The 22,406-nt window shown below is 38.9% G+C and overlaps 1 protein-coding gene across 1 annotated transcript in view; it reads right to left on the bottom strand.

The window, feature by feature from the left end:
- Nucleotides 1-22,406, bottom strand: part of ZBBX (zinc finger B-box domain containing) — a 141,808-nt gene that overhangs the window by 1,005 nt on the left and 118,397 nt on the right. Inside the window, exon 21 of the mRNA XM_025376570.1 lies at nucleotides 1,566-1,704. Coding sequence (XP_025232355.1) covers nucleotides 1,566-1,704 — 139 coding nt within the window. The remainder of the gene's footprint in view (nucleotides 1-1,565; nucleotides 1,705-22,406) is intronic.

Below are 22,406 nucleotides of genomic sequence, written 5' to 3'. Positions count from 1 at the left end.
GGAACAATGAAAATCTCATTGTGATTACAATTTTCACTGGTCCAACAAAAAAGAGCTAGTGACTGTTTCATGAGGTTTTTAATTTTAAAGAAATGTGCTTTAGATGAGTTCATGTCCTTTGTAGGGACATGGATGAAGCTGGAAACCATCATTCTCAGCAAACTACCACAAGAACAGAAAACCAAACACCGCATGTTCTCACTCATAGGTGCGAACTGAACAATGAGAACACTTGGACACAGGAAGGGGAACATCACACACCGGGGCATGTTGTGGGGTGGGGGCAAGGTGGATGGATAGCATTAGGGGATATACCTAATGTAAATGATGAGTTAATGCGTGCAGCACACCCACATGGCACATGTATACATATGTAACAAACCTGCACGTTGTGCACATGTACCCTAGAACTTAAAGTACAATAAAAAAGAAAAAAAATTTTTAAAAATCAAAAACAAAAACAAAAAAGAAACGTGCTTTATTCTGTTAGTAAGGTCCCCTTATATTTTTAGTATTGAATGTCATTTGTTTTATAAATGATGAGAATACTTGTAGGTTTAGTTTGTTTTTAATGATTTATCTAAGGGAAGAAAATATCAATCTTATATTGATCCTTTAAAAAATATATAAATGATAATAGAAATGCAAAAATCCAGTCTCGGTGCAGTGGCCTGAGTAGTCCCAGCTATTTAAGTGGCTGAAGCAGGAGGATAGTCTGAACCCAGGAGTTTGAAACCTACCTAGGCAACATGTTGAGACCCTGTCTTAAAAAAAAATGTTTTAGAAGAGAAAGAAATGCAAAAACCAAGACAAATAGCTCAATGATTTCCTCCTCCAGAAAGAATAAGAAACCCTTGATTCCCTTTTTACTACAATTTCAGATTTCAATTAAATTTCAATCAAAGAAATTTACAACACAAATAACTTATTTTATACTTGTTTTAGTCTTTCTAAAAGAAATCCTGCTCCTTCTTCAAGGAATTGCAGTGTCAATAATAGACTGAAACAATAGACTACTGTTTTGAAACATTTACTAGTGCAACGTACATTCCTTATAAGCTAATCCAACCATCCCTAAAGTCCCTAAATGTATTTTATGTGAGGAAAGAATGATATGATACAAATTAAAATGTTATTGTTAATTATCTAGATTTGATTTCGCGAAAGAAACTTACTATTTGATTCTAAAAACCTTATTCACATTGGGTAGGATTCTATTAATACAAAGTATTGAAATGTATTAGGTTAATTAATTCAAGTAAGGCAATTGTTTTTCAATATAATAAGAAATTCTGAAGGATTATTATATTCCAAATATCTTTTCATTTTTATGATACATATTGTGCAGTAGAGAACGATCTCTTCACATTAAGGTAACAACTTTATAAGCCTTTTACTAAATCTTGATAATAGATCAGCAAAGAACCCAAACATTCTATAAAGAATGGTCATATGAAGTACACACACGAGGACAGTCTTTCTATATATAATAAAGATAACTAGTTGGAGCTTGTCAAAATTTTACTACATACTATATTAATATATAAACTGCAGGCTTAACTTACCTCAATTCCTCAACTCCACAGGGACCCCTCACATGTGAGGTCTTAAGGAAATCTGTGGAAGTCTGACTTATATTCAGTAATTGGCTGCTGAAATCTGGGAACTCTTCTGAGGTTAAGTTATAAAGCTTTTCTGAAGTATCTGAAACATTTTATTTCATGCATTGTCAAAACATAAATTCAAGAAACAAATATACAGCATACAGTGCTGAATGTTTACACGGAGTAAATTACAGGCAATAAAAAGAGGGTCAGCATAGATTTTTAATTATTCCTCAATTTTCTGATGTTTGTGGGATAAGTTTAATTTGAAATTCCAAATTGGGGCATGGGTAGCAAGTCATTTTTATCATATTGATTTTAAAATACACATTACATTTACAACTGTGTCAAATGTCCTGATACCTCATAAAATTTCAAAAAAAAAAAAAAAAAGTGACCCCCTAGAATATTTTGCAACTCGTCAACCTGTTGGACATTTTATTATCTTTTTTCTTATAAGAAATAAAAGCTTTACTCCCACACAGTCTAAGGGAAAGATTAGCTGTGGCAAAGTTGCTCTTTCTTTTTTGACTTCCTTGCTTTGTGTGAGTAGATAATAACTGTTCATATTTGAAAGCAGAGAAGCCTTAAATTTTTCTTTTCATGAAGCTGGCTTATGATTTAGCCTAGCTAAGGACAAATATTGCAAGTTAAATAAACAAAATCTTTGGGCAAATATATCTTCATATAAACCACCAAAAATTCAAGTATGTAACTAAAAATCATCGTATATTAGAAGGGCTATAATGCTTTCTTTTTCACTGCTGAAATTGTAATGAGCCATCTAACTTATACATAAAGTTATACTATGATGACAGTTGGGCGCAGTGGCTCAAGCCTGTAATCCCAGCACTTTGGGAGGCCCAGACGGGTGGATCACGAGGTCAGGAGATCAAGACCATCCTGGCTAACACGGTGAAACCCCGTCTCTACTAAAAAATACAAAAAATTAGCCGGGCGCGGTGGTGGGCGCCTGTAGTCCCAGCTACTCGGGAGGCTGAGGCAGGAGAATGGCGTAAACCCACGAGGCGGAGCTTGCAGTGAGCTGAGATCTGGCCACTGCACTCCAGCCTGAGCGACAGAGCGAGACTCCGTCTCAAAAAAAAAAAAAAAAAAAAAAAACTGTCAAAATTACTGGTTGCTATTCTTCCCTTCCTTTTTTTCTTTTTTCTTTCTTTTTATTTATTTATTTATTTGGTTGTTTATTTATTTATTTATTTATTTTTGAGACGGAATTTCACTCTTGTTGCCCAGACTGGAGGGCAATGGCGTGATCCTGGCTCACCGCAACCTCCGCTTCCCAGGTTCAAACGATTCTCCTGCCTCAGCCTCCCGAGTAGCTGGGATTACAGGCATGTGCCACCACAGCCAGCTAATTTTGCATTTTTAGTAGAGACAGGGTTTCTCCATGTTAGTAAGGCGGCTCTTGAACTCCTGACCTCGTGATCCGCCCACTTCCGCCTCTCAAAGCCCTTTACTTTTATGAGAGGACAAATAAACATCCTCCTGGTCACAAGAACCAAACATCAACACACATGTGTTCTACAATGGACTTTTTTTTTGGTGATTAGTATCAACTTGACATTTTTGAGCAAATAGAGATTTCCCTACTGAAAGTAAATCAGATTATTCCCTCTGAAAAACAGACCTCAATGAATTTACACATGGAAGTGTCCCTAAAATTGTTTAGCCCAGTGACTTTGAAATCATGATGTATGGGTACATTCAATAAGCTTAGGATTTGGTTCCTGCTCTTACCATATCCTCAAGAATCAGGACTTTACCTGATCTAAATTTAGGGGTTCTATATAAGGTTAATTTTGAAAAAGACAAAAGATTTTTTAGTTAAAAATTTTTAAACCTCCTAATTACTTCCATCTTCACTTAGAGATCAGGGAATTGGGGGCCCATGGAGAACTGATAACTCGCTGAAAGTTACACAGCCATATAGTGGAAGGGCTGAAACTAGAACTGATCTCTGGCAGCTCACCAATATTGTAAATCACTCTGTTCCAGAATCTAATTCTTTAGCTTTAAGCTATTATCTTCTCTCCTATTTTTCCATAAGGTAAAAGAAGACCCAAGGCACCTTTACATGCCCTAACGAAAGGAAATGCTCCCACAAGAAAGCAGTAAATTCAGGATTTGGAATTGGTAGCATTATAGAACTAAAACCCAGTAGTAATGCTTTGATCTAAAGAATACCACCAGGTGAGATATCCAAATTCTTATGACTCATTTGAGCTAATTGAATGAGCATAAAGCTAATTCAAATTGTGCAAATAGAATAAGTCTATTTTTCTAGAACTATTTATTCTCAAAATTATATTTCAGAATACCTGTAGAGTTAACAGGAACAAAGGTAATACCACTTGATTTTAGGTAACAGAAAATCAAGGCAGAGAAAAATAATACTACTCATAACAACCCCATTGTAGTTTAGTGTTAAACCCAAAAGTTCAATTGTACAAAAATTTGTCACCTGATTTTTCTAATACAGGACCTGATAAGACAGGATTAACATTTGTATTAAAACATTTACAACTGGCAAGTCAGTTGTTGAGCAATGAATTATAGTTAAACCTTTTTTATCCCTGGAGTAAGAGTACCTTCTCTGATCATGGAGGAATCTCTTTAAAAACAATAATAAACAATTAGACTAAGGAGAAAAAGTGGTTAAAATATAGAGTTCTAAAGTACATTTCTAAAACTGAAGTCATTTAAAACACATGCATAAAACTATATTCCATAGAGAAATAAGCATTTATTTAAATAAATGAAAGAAAACACTAAAGAAAGAAATATAAAAACTTCAAAGAATGAGAACCAATCAGAGAGACTATTTCCCAGCAAGGAAAAACAACAACTCTAAAAGACTATCTAGAATAGCTACATATCTACATCCTAATATTAAAGATAGCGTGACATCCACTTTGTAACCTGTGAGCCCTATTCCTAACACTGCAGCCTCCTTATTTTTCATTCTTTCCATCTCCTCTCCGCTCTGCACTATGTCTTGCTTATTTCTCCTTTCCCTATTCTCTCCATGCTTGCATTCCTTTACCTTCACTCTGCCCACACCCTCCCCTTCTTAAGTGGTGATATGGTTTGGATTTGTGTTCCCACCCAAATCTCATGTCCAATTGTAAACCCTAATGTTGGAAGAAGGGTCTGATGAATGTTGACATTATCATGGGAGAAGATTTCCCCCTTGCTGTTCTCGTAATAGAGAGTTCTCATGAAACCTGGTTGTTTAAAAGTGTGTAGCACCTCTCACCCACCCCTTCCTCCTGCTCTGGCCATGTGAAGATGTGCCTGCTTCTCCTTCTGCCAAGATTCTAAGTTTCCTGAGACCTTCCCAGCCATGCTTCCTGTACACCCTGCAATTAAACCTCTTTTTTAAATATATAAATTACCCAATCTCAGGTATTTCTTATGGCAGTGTGAGAATTGACTATTACAAGTGATCACAAAATTGATTCGAAGTAAAGGTTTCAAATTATTTATGTGGCATTGTTATACTGTGGCAAGACAAAGAAATGTGGGGGTAGCTTTGCCTGGGGTTGTGCCTTGCCTGTGCTATACATCCAGGGGAGACCATGAGCAATTACTGCATTGCCCAGAGCCTCAGTTATTGAATATGAAGAAAGGAAATTAAAAGTAGCATCTGCCCCATCTACTTTACCAAATAGCTGTTAAGATCGAATGGAGCAACATCACATATAAAAGCAACCAGTAATTATTATTACTGATTAAATGGTGTCATATTCTTTTTATTAACTTTTAAATATGTTTTCACTTCTATGTGCACCCAATTTGTTTTCAGAAATTTAAAGACACACTAAAGCAAAAAGACTGTCATTCTGTCTCTTTGTAATTTGGCTGCCTTTTCGAGGGTTATCTAGTTAATTTGTGAACAATAAATCCTGACTAGATTAGCATTTTACAGTTTAATACATTACTTAATGGTCAACCTATGAACAGAGGCTCCAGTAACTCAGAGAGCCACTGCCTCATTGTTTTATTTCACTGACAGTCTGGCCTATGGTCTAGTATCTGGTATATTTTTATTATTTCTTATATAAGAAAAAGTGCTTTCATCTGTTTAATTACTTGCTCAGTTAATTACCTGTGAAATCATACAAACACAAGATTGTTGTGGGAACTTAAGGACTACAAAGATTCTTAAACCACAAATCAGATTGAGCTTGAAACAAATAAATCGTTTTTAACTATTGAAGAAGTAAATGCTTTAAAGTGCATTATCCCTAATACTTTTTCACAATGCATATTTCCTAAATTTCTTCAGGCTGCAGTAACATCCAGAAACTGACAAAGTGTCTTTATAAGTAAGTTATACCGATATGTTAAGTTCATTAAGGAAGTGGTTATAATGTTATTTATATAAAACTTTGTGAAAGGAATAATAAGTGGTATGAACTACAACTAACTATAATCCTCAAAGCAGTACAGATGATAACTAGTTTTAGAATGGAAACAGCTTTTAGAGTTTATTAAAAATTGGGTTTACCAAGGACATCGTACCTTACAGTACGTAGGAAGTGATACGGAAGTGGGGCAGGAAAGTGCTGGGTAGAGAAAGGCAGGTTCCTGGCTAAGGCTCTACACCACAGACTGAGGTGAGGACAGGCACTCCTGCTTTTGTGCACAAATGTTGCATTTTCCAAGACCACCCTGGCCTACCACACCCCCATCCTGGACCTATGAAAACCTGAGACGCTAGCAGGCAGACACACAAGTGGCCAGAGGCTGAGAGGAGCACATCAGTGGAAGAAGACACAAGTGGCTGGACGGCAAGAGGACGTCAAGGGGTCACGCTGGCAAAAGAGAACACTGACAGACTCTGGCACACTGGCAGCCCATCAACCAGCAGGTTGAGGCGGAGTTTGGCTAGGGTAGTCAGAGGAGAGCTGGGGCCGCCAAACAGCCCAACTCTAGGGGAAAACCATCTCCCTTCTCGCTTCCCCATCAGTGGAGAGTTACTTCCACTCAATAAAACTTTGCACTCATTCTCCAAGACCACAGGTGATCCAATTCTTCCGGTACACCAAGGCAAGAACCTGGGCTACAGAAAGTCCTCCATCCTTGTGACCGTCTAGAGGGTCTAATTGAGCTGGTTAACACAAGCCACCTACAAAGGGCAAACTAAAAGATCACCCTGTAACACATGCCCACTGGGGCTTCAAGAGCTGTAAACATTCACCCCTAGACACTGCCGTAAGATTGGAGCCCCACAGTCTGCCTATCTGTATGCTCCCCTAGAGGTTAGAGCAGTGGGGCACTGAAGAAGCAAGCCACATCCTCATTGCATACCCTGCAAGGGGGACTAGGGACCCTTTCCCATTTCAAATGAAAGCTCTGCCGGGATCCTGGGAGACGAGTGTGAATAAATGTGAAACTGTAGGGTCTGCCTCTCTTCCAAAACCCTCCCACTTCTCTCTCTTTCCTGCGGGTAAGAGACTCTATTTCCCTTCAAAACTCTGCCCTTAAGGATATGAACAGACAATTCTCAAAAGAAGACATACTTACAGCCAACAGACACATGAAAAAATGCTCATCATCACTGGCCATTAGAGAAATGCAAATCAAAACCACAATGAGATACCATCTCACACCAGTTAGAATGGCAATCATTAAAAAGTCAGGAAACAACAGGTGCTGGAGAGGATGTGGAGAAATAGGAACACTTTTACACTGTTGGTAGGACTGTAAACTAGTTCAACCATTGTGGAAAACAGTGTGGTGATTCCTCAAGGATCTAAAACTAGAAATACCATTTGACCCAGTCATCCCATTACTGGGTATATACCTAAAGGATTATAAATCATGCCACTATAAAGACACATGCACATGTATGTTTATTGCAGCACTATTCACAATAGCAAAGACTTGGAATCAATCCAAATGTCCATCAGTGACAGAATGGATTAAGAAAATGTGGCACATATACACCATGGAATAGTATGCAGCCATAAAAAAGGATGAGTTCATGTCCTTGGTAGGGACATGGATGCAACTGGAAACCATCATTCTCAGCAAACGATTGCAAGAACAGAAAACCAAACACTGCATGTTCTCACTCATAGGTGGGAACTGAACAATTAGATCACTTGGACACAGGAAGGGGAACACCACACACTGGGTCCTATTGTGGGGAGGGGGGAGGGAGGAGGTATACCTAATGTAAATGACGAGTTAATGGGTGCAGTACACCAACATGGCACATGTATACGTATATAACAAACCTGCACGTTGTGCACATGTACCCTAGAACATAAAGTATAATAATAAAAATAAATAAATAAAAATAAAAAACAAACAAACAAACAAAACTCTGCCCTTACCAGTCAGTCAAAATCCCCAGACTTCGTCTCTTTTCTCTCTCACACGGTTTGAAATGGCTCTTACCTCTTTCTTTATAATGTTCAGAGTTTTGCTACAGACTATGGCAATGTTACTAAGTAAAATGAGCATTAGGTTCAGCTGCCAAAGTTGCAAATCACATCAATTTTCCTAGAGGTGCCATGTATGCCTCCACCTTAATGGCTGCAGGCACACATAGCTCGGAGCACCTCTCCTTACCCTCTCCCCTCGCAGCTTGGGTGCCTAGGCCTACCCGCAGCAGGCAAAGACCAAGCCCAACAGCCACGACTGGGTGCAGGACAAAGCTGGGACGACCGTAGACGCGACCCCACGGGGTCAACAGATAGGTGCTTCTCACCCACCGTGATGATGGAACCTTTCCCTGGCCAAGGAATTCAACCTGGTCTGAAATGGGGGAAAGATATAAGGATTACAGGAGTCCAGTTGCACTAAGCAAGGGGTTCTTCCCCAGGATATTCCCCTTTTTCCTTTTAAACTGCTTTTCTTTTTCTTTCTTTTTTTTTTTTTTTTTTCTTTTTCCTTTTCTAAGTGAGAGGACTCCCCCACCAACTCTCTTTCTGACAGGAAGGTTAATGGAGTAATGGCCCCTGCTGGCTGATAACTGCAAATTCAATAGGGCACATTTGAGACATTCTAAAGAGATATAAACAGTCTCTAAAATAACTTTTCAGTCCCAAACTAGACCCCAAATTTCAGGCTGAGGCCCTAGAAAGGAAACCAAGTCTGAGGGATTCAAAGCCAGGCAACAAGCATGATGTAAATGGGCAGGACCGATTCCTGTCAACTAAACCCCCCACCTCACAGAAAGAGGCCATGCTTCATGGCATAAACAGGCTCAGGAAACTCAAGGTTTGTCGACAGCAGGGAGAAATGGGGACATAGATGAGGGCGGTTAATTCCCATTCTCCAGGTTTTCCTTGATTCGTGCATACACACTGCATCAGTACCCATGGCCGGCACCTGCCAAGGTCACCGGGGCTCAGGGATAAGCGGTGGAAAGTGAAAGAAGAATGCTCACTTTCTGAGTCTTTGCTTGAAAGAGGAAAGGGAATGAGGGACGCCTCTATTCACTGTCTTTCAGAATTGTCAACCAGTTCTTTTCACCACTCCCAGCTAATACTCCTCTGGAGTGTATTCTGAACCACTGGCACTGCTTTGAGCCTCAGAATCTGGAGGAAAAGTGCCTCCTAGTCCTCTGCAAAAAGGTTTGGCAAAATTATGATTTACAGGAAAAGCTGGCTTGGCCTCAGGAAGGAACCATTCATTTCAATACCATCTGGCAATTGGAACTTTTCTGTAGACATAAGGACAGATGATCTGAGGCATCATATGTGTAGGCTCTCTATACCTTGCAAGGCAATCCAGACCTTTGCTCACAGTGTAGGACTGCCCTCCTGTTTGCCATCTCAGGGAAGGTCAAAAGAGGCGAGCCCAGGTAATTAAAGATATGAGTTCCAGGGGCATCCCCAGCAGAGGATCCAGTTGCCTCCAGCACTGTTCCTCAGGGTCCACCTGGACCACCCCTATGCAGCTTCGGCTTCTCACTTGGCCCCTCCTAAAAATCTTTGCTCTAGACAAACCCCAGTCTCACTCTTAACCCTCCAACAAATGCCCAGTAAATTTGGGCCCAGTAAGGTCCAGGTCCCCTCCTCCCTACAGGACTTAAAGCAAATTCAGAGGGATCTTGGCAAGTTTTCAGATGACCTGATAGATAAATAGAGGCTTTCTGGAATTACACCCAAATATTTGAACTCTCCTGGAGAGACATTATGTTACTTTTGAATCAAACCCCGAGGGACACGGAGAAGCGGGCTGCTCTGTCAGTAGCAGAGAGATTTGGGGATGAGCTTTCTTTCATATATAGCGTCAGAGAAGGGGGTGAATATTATCCAACTGAGAGAAGCAATACCAGTAAATAACCCTAAATGGGATTCTAATGACGAGATGGAAGACTGGAAAAGGAGACACTTTCAGGTGTGCATAATGGAGGACTTATGTAGGACTAAGACCAAGCCTCTCAATTATATTAACTTGTCTATGATTGACTAAGGATTTGATGAAAATCCCACTGCCTTCCTGGAAAGGCTAAGAGCGGCCTTGATAAAGTACACCTCTAGCTCCTGATTCGGTCAAGAACAGCTAATCCTAAAGGATAAATGTATTACCCAGGTAGCTCTTGACATCAGGAGGAAGTTGCAAAAATGGGCCCTGGGACCAGATAGTATATTAATGGACCTCCTGAAAATGGCCACCTCGGTCTTTTATAATAGAGACAGGGAGTCCCAGAAAAGTGAGAGGAGATGCAGGAAAGAGGCAAAAGCTTTGATGACCACCATGTAAGCCCACAAACCCGAAAATGCCCAGGATGCACCTGTTAATTTCTAAAAGACATGACAAGTATAGTTATTTCTCTTCTAAAATTTAATTGTTCCCATACAAGGTTTAATTTCTTTCACCAGGCTGAAACAGTTCGGGGTAGAATGTTGCTGTTGGTATATTTCACTTCTTATCTCTGTAATCTTTGGCACTAAATTATTTCCTTGTATAATACACATGTTTAACCCATGCACACTTAACCTTATAAAACTTTTTTTTTTTACTCTCAAGCCTAGAAACCATCAAAATCCAAATGGTCAACTGCAGCCTCAGAAGATGACTCCCCTTCTCTAGGAACACTTAGACCTCTAGGAGGAGTCTGACTGCCATTTTCCCCAGAACAATGCCCCCTGTCAGCAGGAAGAAGCTAAGACCAGTCATCATCCATATTCTAACTAAGGGCAGTTAGATGTACCTCTTCAGAGGGCGGAATGATACGGGAGGGATCAAGGAGTGCTGGGTAGAGAAAGGCAGGTCCCTGGCTAGGGTTCCACCCCCTTGGACCTAGGTGAGGACAGGCGCTCCTGCTTTCATGCCCAAATGCTGCATTTTCCGAGACCACTCTGGCCCACCACACCCCACTTCTGGGCCTATAAACCCGAGACCTGAGTGGGCAGACATACAGGCAGCCAGATGTGGAGACGAGCATATTAGCAGGAAAAGACACAAGTGGCTGGATGGCAAGAGGATGTTGAAGCAGCACGCTGGCAGAAGAGCACATGAACAGAAACCAGCACACCAGCAGGCCACTCACCAGCAGGATGGGGTGGAGTTTGGCCAGAGTAGTTGGAGGAGAGCTGGGGCTGTTGAGTGGCCCAACTCCAGGGGAAGACCCTCTCCCTTCTGGCTTCCCCAGTGGTGGAGAGCTACTTCCATTCAAAAAAACTGTGCACTCATTCTCTAAGACCATGTGTGATCTGATTCTTCTGGTATACCAAGGCAAGAACCTGGGATACAGAAAGCCCTCCTTCCTTGCAACAAGGTAGAGGGTCTAATTGAGCAGGTTAACACAAGCCACCTATAGACGACAAACCAAAAGGGCACCCTGTAACACACACCCACTGGGGCCTTAGCAGCTGTAAACATTCACCCCTAGATACTCTCGGGGAGTCGGAGCCCCATAGCCTGCCTGTCTGCATGCTCCCTAGCGGTTTGAGCAGTGGGGCACTGAAGAAGTGAGCCACACCTCCATCGTATGCCCTCTGAGGGGGACAAGGGAACCTTTCCAGTTTCAAAATCACTACTTGCTGTTTCTTATATAACTTAACATTTTTTTGAGGACTTACTATGTGCTAGGCACTGTTAATTGTGTGTGTGGAGATAGAGATAAATTTTCAGAAATATAACATCTCACATATATAATTTTAAATAATGATCAAATAATATTATTAGATAGGTTCTATTATTATACTCATCTTTCATATACAGAATCTGATGCGATGAGAGATTAAGGAAGTAACGTGCCCAATATTATGAAGCTAGTAAGCGTTGGTATCGTTTCAAAACACACGCCCTGGCAGGGGAACCTGGTTATCAACTATCCTGCTTTCTGTCTCTTGTCTCTTGATTCATCACGATGTTGTGCCTACAACACATGCACACTTCTTCTTCTTCTTCTTTTTTTTTTTTGAGATGGAGTCTCGCTCTGTCACCCAGGCTGGAGTGCAGTGGCCGGATCTCAGCTCACTGCAACCTCCGCCTCCCGGGTTTACGCCATTCTCCTGCCTCAGCCTCCTGAGTAACTGGGACTACAGGCACCCGCCACCTCGCCCGGCTAGTTTTTTGTATTTTTTTTAGTAGAGACGGGGTTTCACCGTGTTAGCCAGGATGGTCTCGATCTCCTGACCTCGTGATCCACCCATCTCGGCCTCCCAAAGTGCTGGGATTACAGACTTGAGCCACCGCGCCCGGTCCATACGCACACTTCTGTCCATTCTAGGTACTTCTAGAATGGCACTCTGATATCAGCCACAGAAATCAGAATCCAAGGAGAAACTGTTTCCTTAAACACCTCTGTCCTCCTCAGGTACTTCTGGAATGGCAGTCTGATATTAGCCACAGCAATTTGAATCGAAGAAGAAACTGTTTACTTTACGTAGTTATTTTCTGTCTTATTCTCCCAGTTCCTTAACATGGAAGTTTTTCATAGAACTTAGAAAGAAGAAGTGGATGCATCCTAGCAATAGCAGAAAACAAGTTAGAGAGGTTGCTGTTCACAATAATGCAGCTTTCACAGAGATTTGAACATATTTCATTTGTATAAGCATCCAGTGGTATGGAGGTGTATGTCTGAGAGCAAATCTCATGAAGTTTTTCCAGACTGCACCATGAGTAGTGAAAGGTGAATGGAAGTTTTCTGCCCATTGATGCAAAACAGGGTAAAAAGGCCTCGTGCAGAATCAGTGAATTTTCTACAATGAGGCCTTATGTCACTTTAGCACTTGTCACTTCACTGACTGTTGGGTTGATTAGCCTGATGTGTCATCCTCTTCCTTTCTCAGAGTGAGCCTCTTCACAAACTGTGCACTCATCCAAAGCCAATCTTCCCAACATAAAAAGTAAAATAAAATAAAAAGGCATGTCTGGGTTAAGTGTGAAAGTGATTGCCTTCTGCTGCTGGACCATCAGCAAAGCCCTGGCATTTCACAGGCTACCCAGTGTCTGCTTGCTTTTGTATATGAAAGTTATGTGTTCTAGTGAAAATACTGACGTTAGTGTTTGAGAAAATAAGTGACACAGGAAAAAACTGCAGCACATAGAAACAAAAATAATTTTTAAAAATTGAAAAGCTGGAATGGTTGAAAAAAAGACAAGTGTTTGTACACTATTGCATTTCATTTGTAAATGACAAAAGGTTTCAATTTTTAAAATTACAAAGCTCTTTTTAAAATTAAAAACTGTATGGTTATCCTTTTAGATCCAGTTCAGACCTCACATACTTTATTTCCACATTGGCCTGTCAGGTAAGAATTATCTCTTAGAAGATTTATGTTTGAGTTTTAATAATTCAAGCAAGGTAAATGAATGATGGGTAAATATGGATTATTGACTTTTCTTCTCTAAACCCTATTACATAAATAGAAAAAGCAGAATAATAAAAATATAACTATAAAAGGAGCTAAACAAAGGGATACAATTGACATAATAACTTTGAGAAGAGTCAACCAAAGAAATAAAATTTATTGAGGTGCGTCTGGGTGCTATTCCAACACACGGTGTGTGCCCAACACACAGACACCAAATGAAGAATAGGAAAGGGAGAGTCATAAAAAGAATAGGCAAGTCTCACCAATACCACATCAATAGGGAGAAAAGTAGGTGAAAAGAAGTAAAGAGAAGACATCTGAAATCCTTATTAAAGCCGCTAATCACCTACCTCAAAATCTTAGCAGAGACAAGAAAATTGCAAATCTGAAGGTTTCCCCACAGAGACAGAACACAGGAAACCAGGCCGATAGAAGTTTGGCATTTAGTAAAATCCAGAGAAAACAAGCAAGCCCAGATCTTTCGCCAAAAAAAGCTGAGCTCCCCAGTCCTATCCTCTTCCCCATGCCTTTGAGATAGCAGGATACAGAAAAGAGTACAATACAGAACCCACAAACAGTAGCTCCATGGAAAAGACTGATAGAACTCAGTATGAGTGAAGAGAATTTCAGGAAGAATTTAGTTTCACTATATGAGAAAAGATGGAAGATAGGAACAAAGCCACTCACAATAAGCATAGGCAAGTGAGATCCAAAGAGATGACACAACTAGATATGCAAACAAACTAGAATCTTTAGCATGTAAAGGGTGAAAAAAATAAAAAAATAAAATTTAGTAGAAAACATAGATCAGGACCATAAGATTTTCCACAAGTCCGTTGGCTACAAAAGAAGTAACGAAAGCAAACTTTTTGAAAAGAGCAAAATCAATGTCAAAGATCAAGCAACAACATGTCAGGCATCAAAGGAAAGCTAAGTAAATGGTCACCTGTTCCTGGATTGGATCTTATACCAGAAAAAACAACAACAACAACAAAAAAAACAAGCTGTAGCAAACATCAATGGGGTAATTTTAAAAAATTAAATATGCTCTGTGGATTAGAAAATCACATTGTATCTTGTAATGCGAGCTTCCTGATTCAGATCATTGTACTATGGTTATATAAGAGAAAGCAGTCTTTTCTGGGACATGCACACTGACATATTTTTTTGTAAAGTGTTACAATGTTTATAACTTCCTCTCACACTGTTCAGAACAAAGGGAGGTACAAAAGGAGTTGTGTATGTGCACGTGTATGCACCCGTGTGTGTATGCAAATAAGACAAAAGATAGCTAGTGAACCAGGCAGAGTATATTTGGGGGAAGAGTTCTTTATACTATACTTATATTTTGCAAATTTTGTTTTAACTTATATCAAAATAGAAAACTGCCAAAAAATGTCAAAGAAAAAGTTACAACACCTTTAGAGAACTACTTTTTTAAAAGTCAAGTGATAAAGAGTGCATTATAACTAGGTGAAAATTAAAATCCTGACATATAGACATGATTGAGATAATGATAGCAAATGCAAAGGGAAATTAAAAACTAGCTAAAACAATTGAAGAAATGTAAGTAATACCTTTTTAAAGAGGCGACAACATAAAGAAAATAGGTTTCTCAGCAGGAGGAAGCCCAATGGAACAGAAAAGCAATTCAAAGATACAAAAACAGAAAATTTCTTTGAAAATAACGGGTAACATACTCTACAGACAGAGAGAGAATTCTGCGTTTAAAAAAAAAAAATGCTGAATTATTGACACTGATACAAAATCCTGGACCAGTTACTGACTTTCAAGGAATAAGAAAAATTTCTCCAAGCATTCAGTCAGGAAAGAAGCTTGTCACATGTGTCAGAGAGAGAGAGAGAGAGAGAGAGAGAGACAGAGAGACAGAGAGACAGAGAGAGAGAGAGAATCTAGGAGGCTTCACATTACTTCACAGCATTCGGAGCCAGAAAATGGCAAATCAGTACACACAAGGTTTAAGACAAAGGTGACCAAATGATATTATCCTCAGCTGATTTGCCATCTAAATAGAAGTGTAGCAGGTATTCTCAAATATAAAGAAAACTCAGGTAATAAAACTTCTATAAATTCTACCTGCAGGGAAAAATTATTTGATAATTAAACTGAACTAAACAAAAGTTTAATGAAAAAAACTGTGATAAAGGGCTAACTAGCACCATATTGAGGGTCAGAAGATAACAGGAAAATGTCTACTACAATGCAGAGGAAAGGAAATTGTGACCTACTAAATACGTCTAATGTGCCATTCGGCAATAAGACAAAAAACAGACATTATCGAGAATGCTATAATAAAACCGTCAAGAGATGAAATCACGCTAAACGGCTCAGGATTGGGAAGTCATAGAAGAAAATGCTGGTACTAAACATTTAATCCATATTGATTTTCACTAAGAAAAAATTAAAAAGAAAAACTTTAAAAAATAAGAAACTATAACTACAACAAGGGATGTATTCAGTACAATCTAGATTAGCATGTGGTTTTAAAAAATAAACAAATGAGCCCTCATCTTTTATTATAGGGAATTGTTACTATCTGAAACTAAAGCATATAGTTAGAAATGGCCTTCATTACTCCTTATTTTTACCATTTCTCTCAATTTTTAAATTTATTTTTAATTTTTGTGGGTACAAAGTGGGTATATATATTTATGGGGTACATGAGATATTTTGATACAGGCATGAAATGTGTGATAACTACATCATGAAAAATTGGGAATACATCTCCCCAGGAATTACACCTTTGTGTTTCAAACAATCCAATTATATTCTCTAGTTATTTTTAAATGGACAAGTAAATTACAATTGACTGTAGTGTCCGGGTTGTTCTATCCAATACTAGATCTTATTCATTCTTTCTATTTTCAGTACCCATTAACCATTCCCACCATTCCACCCACACCCCCCACCATCCTTCCCAGCCTCTGGTAACCATTCTTCTACTTTCTCACTCCATGAGTTTAATTGTTTTGATTTTTATATTCCCACAAATAAGTGAGAACATGCAAAGTTCATCTTGCCGTGCCTGGCTTATTTCACTTGATAAAACAATCTCCAGTTCCATCCATATTGTTGCAAATGACAAAATCTTATCCTTTGTTATGGCTGAATAGTATTTCATTGTGTATATGTAACACATGTTCTTTATCCATTCATCTGTTAATGAGTACTTAGGTTACATCCAAATCTTGGCTATTGTGAACAGTGCTGTAACAAACATAAGAGGACAGATATTTCTTGGATATACTGATTTTTTTTTCTTTTTTTTTAGTTTTTGTAGGCACATAGTAGGTGTATATATTTATGGGATACATGAAATGTTTTGATATAGACATGCAATGTGAAATAAGCACATCATGGAGAATGGAGTATCCAGTATCCATCCCTTCAAGCATTTATTATTTGAGTTATAAATAATCCAATAACATTCTTTAAGTTATTTTAACGTGTACAATTAAAGTTGTTATTGACTATAGTAACCCTGTTGCGCTGTCAAATAGTAGGTCTTATTTATTAATTCTAATTATTTTTTAGAGCCATTAACCATCCCACCTCCACCCCACCCCACCCCACCCCACCCCACTACCCTTTCAAGCCTCTGGTAATTATCCTTCTATTTTCTATCTCAGTGAGTTCAATTGTTTTGATTTTTAGATCCCACAAATAAGCAAGAATGTGCTACAATTGTCTTTCTGTGCCTAGCTTATTTAACTTAATGTAATGATCTCCAGCTCCATCCAAGTTGCTGCAAATGACTGGATCTCATTCCCTTTTATGGCTGAATGGTACTCCATTGTGTATATGTATCACATTTTATTTTCCATTCATCTGTTGATGGACCCTTAGGTTGCTTCTAAATCTTAGCTATTGCAAACAGTACTGCAATAAACATAGCAGGCAGATATCTCTTCAATATACTGATTTCCTTTCTTTTGGATGTACACCCAGCAGTGGGATTAATGGGTTGTATTGTAGCTCTGTTTTTAATTTTTTAAGGAACCTCCAAACTGTTCTCCATAGTGTTTGAACTCACTTACGTTCCCACCAAAAGTGTACAAGGGTTTCCTTTTCTCCACATCCTCGCCAGCAGGCTTTATTGACTTTCTTTTGGATAAAAATTTTATTCGTGGCTATTATAAATGGAATTTTTTATTCCTTTTTCAGAATGTTCACTGTTGGCATATAGCAATGCTAGTGATTTTTGTATGTTGACTTTGTATCCTGCAACTTACTGAATTTGTTTATCAGTTCTAATAGTATTTTGGTGGTCTTCAGGTTTGTCTAAATTTAACATCATTTATCCACAAACAAGGATAATTTAATTCCTTCCTTTCCAATTTGGATGCCCTTTACTTCTTCTTTATCTTTTCTAATTGTTCTAAAATATACAGTACCATGTTGATTAACAGTGGTGAAAGTGGGCATCCTTGTCATGTTCCAGATTTAAGAGGACAAGCTTTTAGGTTCTCCCTGTTCAGTTTAATACTAGCTGTGGGTCTGTCATAGATGGTTTTTATTATATTAAGGCCTTCTATACTTAGTTTTTTAAAAGTTTTCATCATGCAGGGATGTTAACTTTATCAAATGGTTTTTCAGCATCAATTGAAATGATCATATGGTTATTGTCCTTTATTCTGTTGATATGATGTGTCACATTGATTATGGCCACTCTTTCAGGAGATGGTATCACATTGTGGTTTTGATTTGCATTTACCTGATCATTAGTGATATTGAGCATTTGTTCATATGTTTGTTGGCCATTTGTGTATCTTCTTTTGAGCATTGTCTATTCATGTCCTTAGCCCACTTTTTTATGGGATTGTTTGTTTTTTTCTTACAAAACAAAAATGTTCATTGTAAATTCTGAATATTAGTCCTTTGTCACATGCATAGATTGTGAAGATTTTCTCCCACTCCGTGGGGTGTCTGTTTTCTCTGCTGACTGTTCCTTCTGCTGTGCAAAAGCTCTTTAGTTTAATTAGGTCCCAGCTATTTATCTTTGTTTTTATTGCATTTGCTTTTGAATTCTTGGTCATGAAATGCTTGCCCAAGCCAGTGTCTAGAAGGGTTTTTCCAATGGCCCCAGTGGGTTTTGATTATGGCTATAATCAAAAAACAGTAGATGTCAGCATGGATGCGTTGAACAGGGAACACTTCTACTCTGCTGGTGGGAATGTAAACTAGCACAGCCACTATGGAAAACAGCGTGAAGATTCCTTAAAGAACTAAAAGTATAACTACCATTTCATTCAGAAATCCCATTACTGGATATCAGTCTTCTAGGGTTTTTATAGTTTCACATCTTAGATTTAAGTCCTTAATGCATTTTGATTTGATTTTGGTATAAGGTGAGAAATGAAGATCCAGTTTCGTTCTCCAAAATGTGGCTAGCCAATTATCCCAGAACCATTTGTTGAAAAGGGTGACAGTGATAGTTTGCTTTCCTCTTTACTGTTTTGGATGCCCTTTATTTCTTTCTCTTGTCTTATTACTCTGGCTAGGACTTCAGTACTATGTTGAAGAAGAGTGGTGAGAGTGGACATCCTTGTCTTGTTCCAGTTCTCAGAGGAAATGCTTTCAACTTTTCCCCATTCAGTATTATGTTGGCTGTGGGTTTATCATAGATGACTTTTATTACATTAAGTTATGTCCCTTGTTTGCTGATTTTGCAGACAGTTTTAATCATAAAGGGATGCTGGATTTTGTTGAATGCTTTTTCTGCATCTATTGAAATGATCATGTGATTTTTGTTTTAATTCTGTTTATGTAGTGTATCACATTTATTGACTTGATTATGGTAAATCATCCCTCTGTCCCTGGTATAAAATCTGTTTGATCATGGTGGATTATCTTTTTGATATATTGTTGGATTCGAAGAGCTAGTATTCTGTTAAGGATTTTATCATCTATGTTCATCAAGGATATCAGTCTGTAGTTTTCTTTTTTGGTTATGTCCTTTCTTGATTTTGGTATTAGGGTGATGCTGGCTTCATAGAATGAACTAGAGAGGGTTCCTTCTTTCTCTATCTTGTTGAAAAGTGGCAAAATAATTGGTACCAATTCTTCTTCGAATGTCTGGTAGAATTCTGCTGTGAATCCATCTGGTCATGGACCCTTTTTTTTTTTTTTGGTAATTTTTAAATTACTATTTCAATCTTACTGCTTGTTATTGGTCTGTTCAGGGTATCTAATTCTTTCTGATTTAAGCTAGGAGGGTTAAATTTTTTCCAGGAATTTATCCATCTATCCCAGGTTTTCTAGTTTATGTGGGTAAAGGTGTTCATAGTAGCCTTGAATGATCTTTTGTATTTCACTGGTGTCAGTTGTAATATCTCCTGTTTCATTTCTTAGTGAGGTTATTTGGATTTTCTGTCTTCTTTTCTTGGTTAATCTTGTCAATGGTCTATCAGTTTTATTTATCTTTTCAAAGAACCAGCTTTTTCTTTCATGTATCTTTTGTATTTTGTTTGTTTCTATTTCATTTAGCTCTGATCTCGGTTATTTCCTTTTTTCTGCTGGGTTTGGGTTTGGTTTGTTTTTGTTTCTTTAGTTCCTTGAGGTGTGACCTTAGAACGTCAGTTTGTGCTATTTCAGTCTTTTTGATGCAGGCATTTAGAGCTATGAACTTCCCTCTTAGAACTGCCTTTCTCGTACCCCAGAGGTTTTGATAGGTTGTATCATTATTGTCATTCAGTTTGAAGAATTTTTAAATTTCCATCTTAATTTCATTTTTAACCCAATGCTCATTCAGGAGCAGGTTATTTAATTTCCATGCATTTGTATGGTTTTGAAGGTTGCTTTTGGAGTTGATTTCCAGTTTTATTTCACTGTGGTTTGAGAGAGTACTTGATATAATTTCAATTTTTTAAAAAATGTATTGAGGCTCATTTTACAGCCTATTTTGCTTTTAAACTTATATTTTTGTTTTATAGGTCCTGTGTGAATTAAGCTTTAAAGATATTCTGTTTTGATGTTTTTCTAGGATTTGTTTCAAGATTTAGAGCTCTTTTTAGCAGTTTTTATAGTGGTGGCTTGATATTGGTGAATTCTCTCAGCATTTGTTTGTCTGAAAAAGACTGTATCTTTCCTTCATATATGATGCTTAGTTTCACTGGATACAAAATTCTTGTCTGATAATTGTTTTGGTTGAGAAGGCTGAAGATAGGGCCCCAATCCCTTCTAGTTTATAGGGATTTGCTGAGAAATCTGCTGTTAATCTGATAGGTTTTCCTTTATAGGTTACCTGGTGCTTCTGTCTCACAGCTCTTAAGATTCTTCCCTTTGTCTTAACTTTGGATAACCTCATGACAATGTACCTAGGTGAAGATCTTTTTGCAGTGAATTTCCCAGGTGTTCTTTCTGCTTCTTGTATTTGGATGTCTAGGTCTCTAGCAAGGCCGGGAAGTTTTCATCGATTATTCCCCCAAAATATGTCTTCCAAGCTCTTAGAATTCTCTTCTTCTTCAGGAACACCAGTTATTTTTAAGTTTCGTAGTTTAACATAATCCCAGACTTGTTGGAGGCTTTGTTCATATTTGCTTATTCTTTTTTCTTTGTCTTTATTGTATTGGGTTAATTCAAAGACCTTGTCTTTGAGCTTCAAATTTCTTTCTTCTACTTGCTCAATTCTATTGCTGAGACTTTCCAGAGCATTTTGCGTTTCTAAAAGTGTGGCCCAAGTTTTCTGAATTTTTTCTTTTGTCTTTAAGCTATCTATGTCCTTGAATATTTCTCCCTTCATTTCTTGTATCATATTTTGAATTTCCTTGCATTAGGCTTCGTATTTCTCTGGTTCCTCCCTGATTAGCTTAATAACCGACCTCCTGAATTATTTTTCAGGTAAATCAGGGATTTCTTTTTGGCTTGGATCAATTGCTGGTGAGCATACATGTTTTCTGGGGGTTGTTGAAGAGCCTTGTTTTGTCATATCACCAGGGAAGGTTTTCTGGTTCCTTCCCATTTGGGTAGGCTCTGTCAGAGGGAAAGTCTAGGGCTAAAGGCTGTTGTTCAGATTCTTTTGTCCCACAGGGTCTTCCCTTGATGTAGTACTCTCCTCCTTTTCCTATGGATGTGGATTCCTCTGAGCTGAACTGCAGTGATTGTTGTCTCTCTTTCAGGTCTAGCCACCCAGTGAGTCTACCTGGCTCTGGGCTGGTACTGGGTAATGTCTGCCCAGAGTCCTGTGATGTCAGCCATCTATGGGTCTCTCAGCCATGGATACCAGCACCTGTTCCAGTGGAGGTGGTGGAGGGGTGTGATGGAGTCCATGAGGTTCTTAGCTTTGGTGGTTTAATGCTCTATTTTTGTACCGGTGGGCCTCCTGCCAGGAGGTGCTTTTTAGAGAGCATCAGGTTGGTAGTATGGGGAGGAACTGGCAGTGGTCGGGGCGCTAGAACTCCCAAGATTATATGCCCTTTGTCTTCCACTACTAGAGTGGGTAGGAAAGGACCATCAGGTGGGGGTGGGACTAGGCATGTCTGAGCTCAGACTCTCCTTGGGCAGGTCTTGCTGCAGCTGCTGTGGGGAATGGGGGTGAGCGTCTCAGTTCACTGGAGTTGTGTACCAAGAAGGATTATGGCTGCCTCTGCTGAGTCATGCAGGTTGTTAGGGAAGTGAGAGAAAGCTAGCAGTCACAAGCCTCATCCAGCTCCCACACAAACTGAAGGGCCTGTTTCACTCCGACCATGACACCCCACCCAGTGGCCCTCAGACCCAGATCATTTCCACGTGTGGAGCCATAGGGGTTGAAAACTTGCCTCCCAGCTGCAAAAACGAAAGGCTTGGTTCTTCCCTGCCTGTGGAGTCTGCACACCGGATTTGCATCCTCCCCCAAATTGTGGTCAGGAGGCTTCTCACCCCATTCAAATTGTTACAAAGTTCAGCTAGAGATTTGCTTATCCCTGTGTAGTTTTATGCCTTGCTCCTTTTGGATCTCTTTGGTGCCAGGCAGAAATGGTCTGCTAGAGAAGCCAAC

Source organism: Theropithecus gelada, chromosome 2 (genome assembly GCF_003255815.1).
Source record: "Theropithecus gelada isolate Dixy chromosome 2, Tgel_1.0, whole genome shotgun sequence".
Lineage (NCBI taxonomy): Eukaryota > Metazoa > Chordata > Mammalia > Primates > Cercopithecidae > Theropithecus > Theropithecus gelada.
The sequence above is the reverse complement of the archived record's forward strand: the minus strand, read 5'-3'. Positions and strand labels throughout refer to the sequence as shown.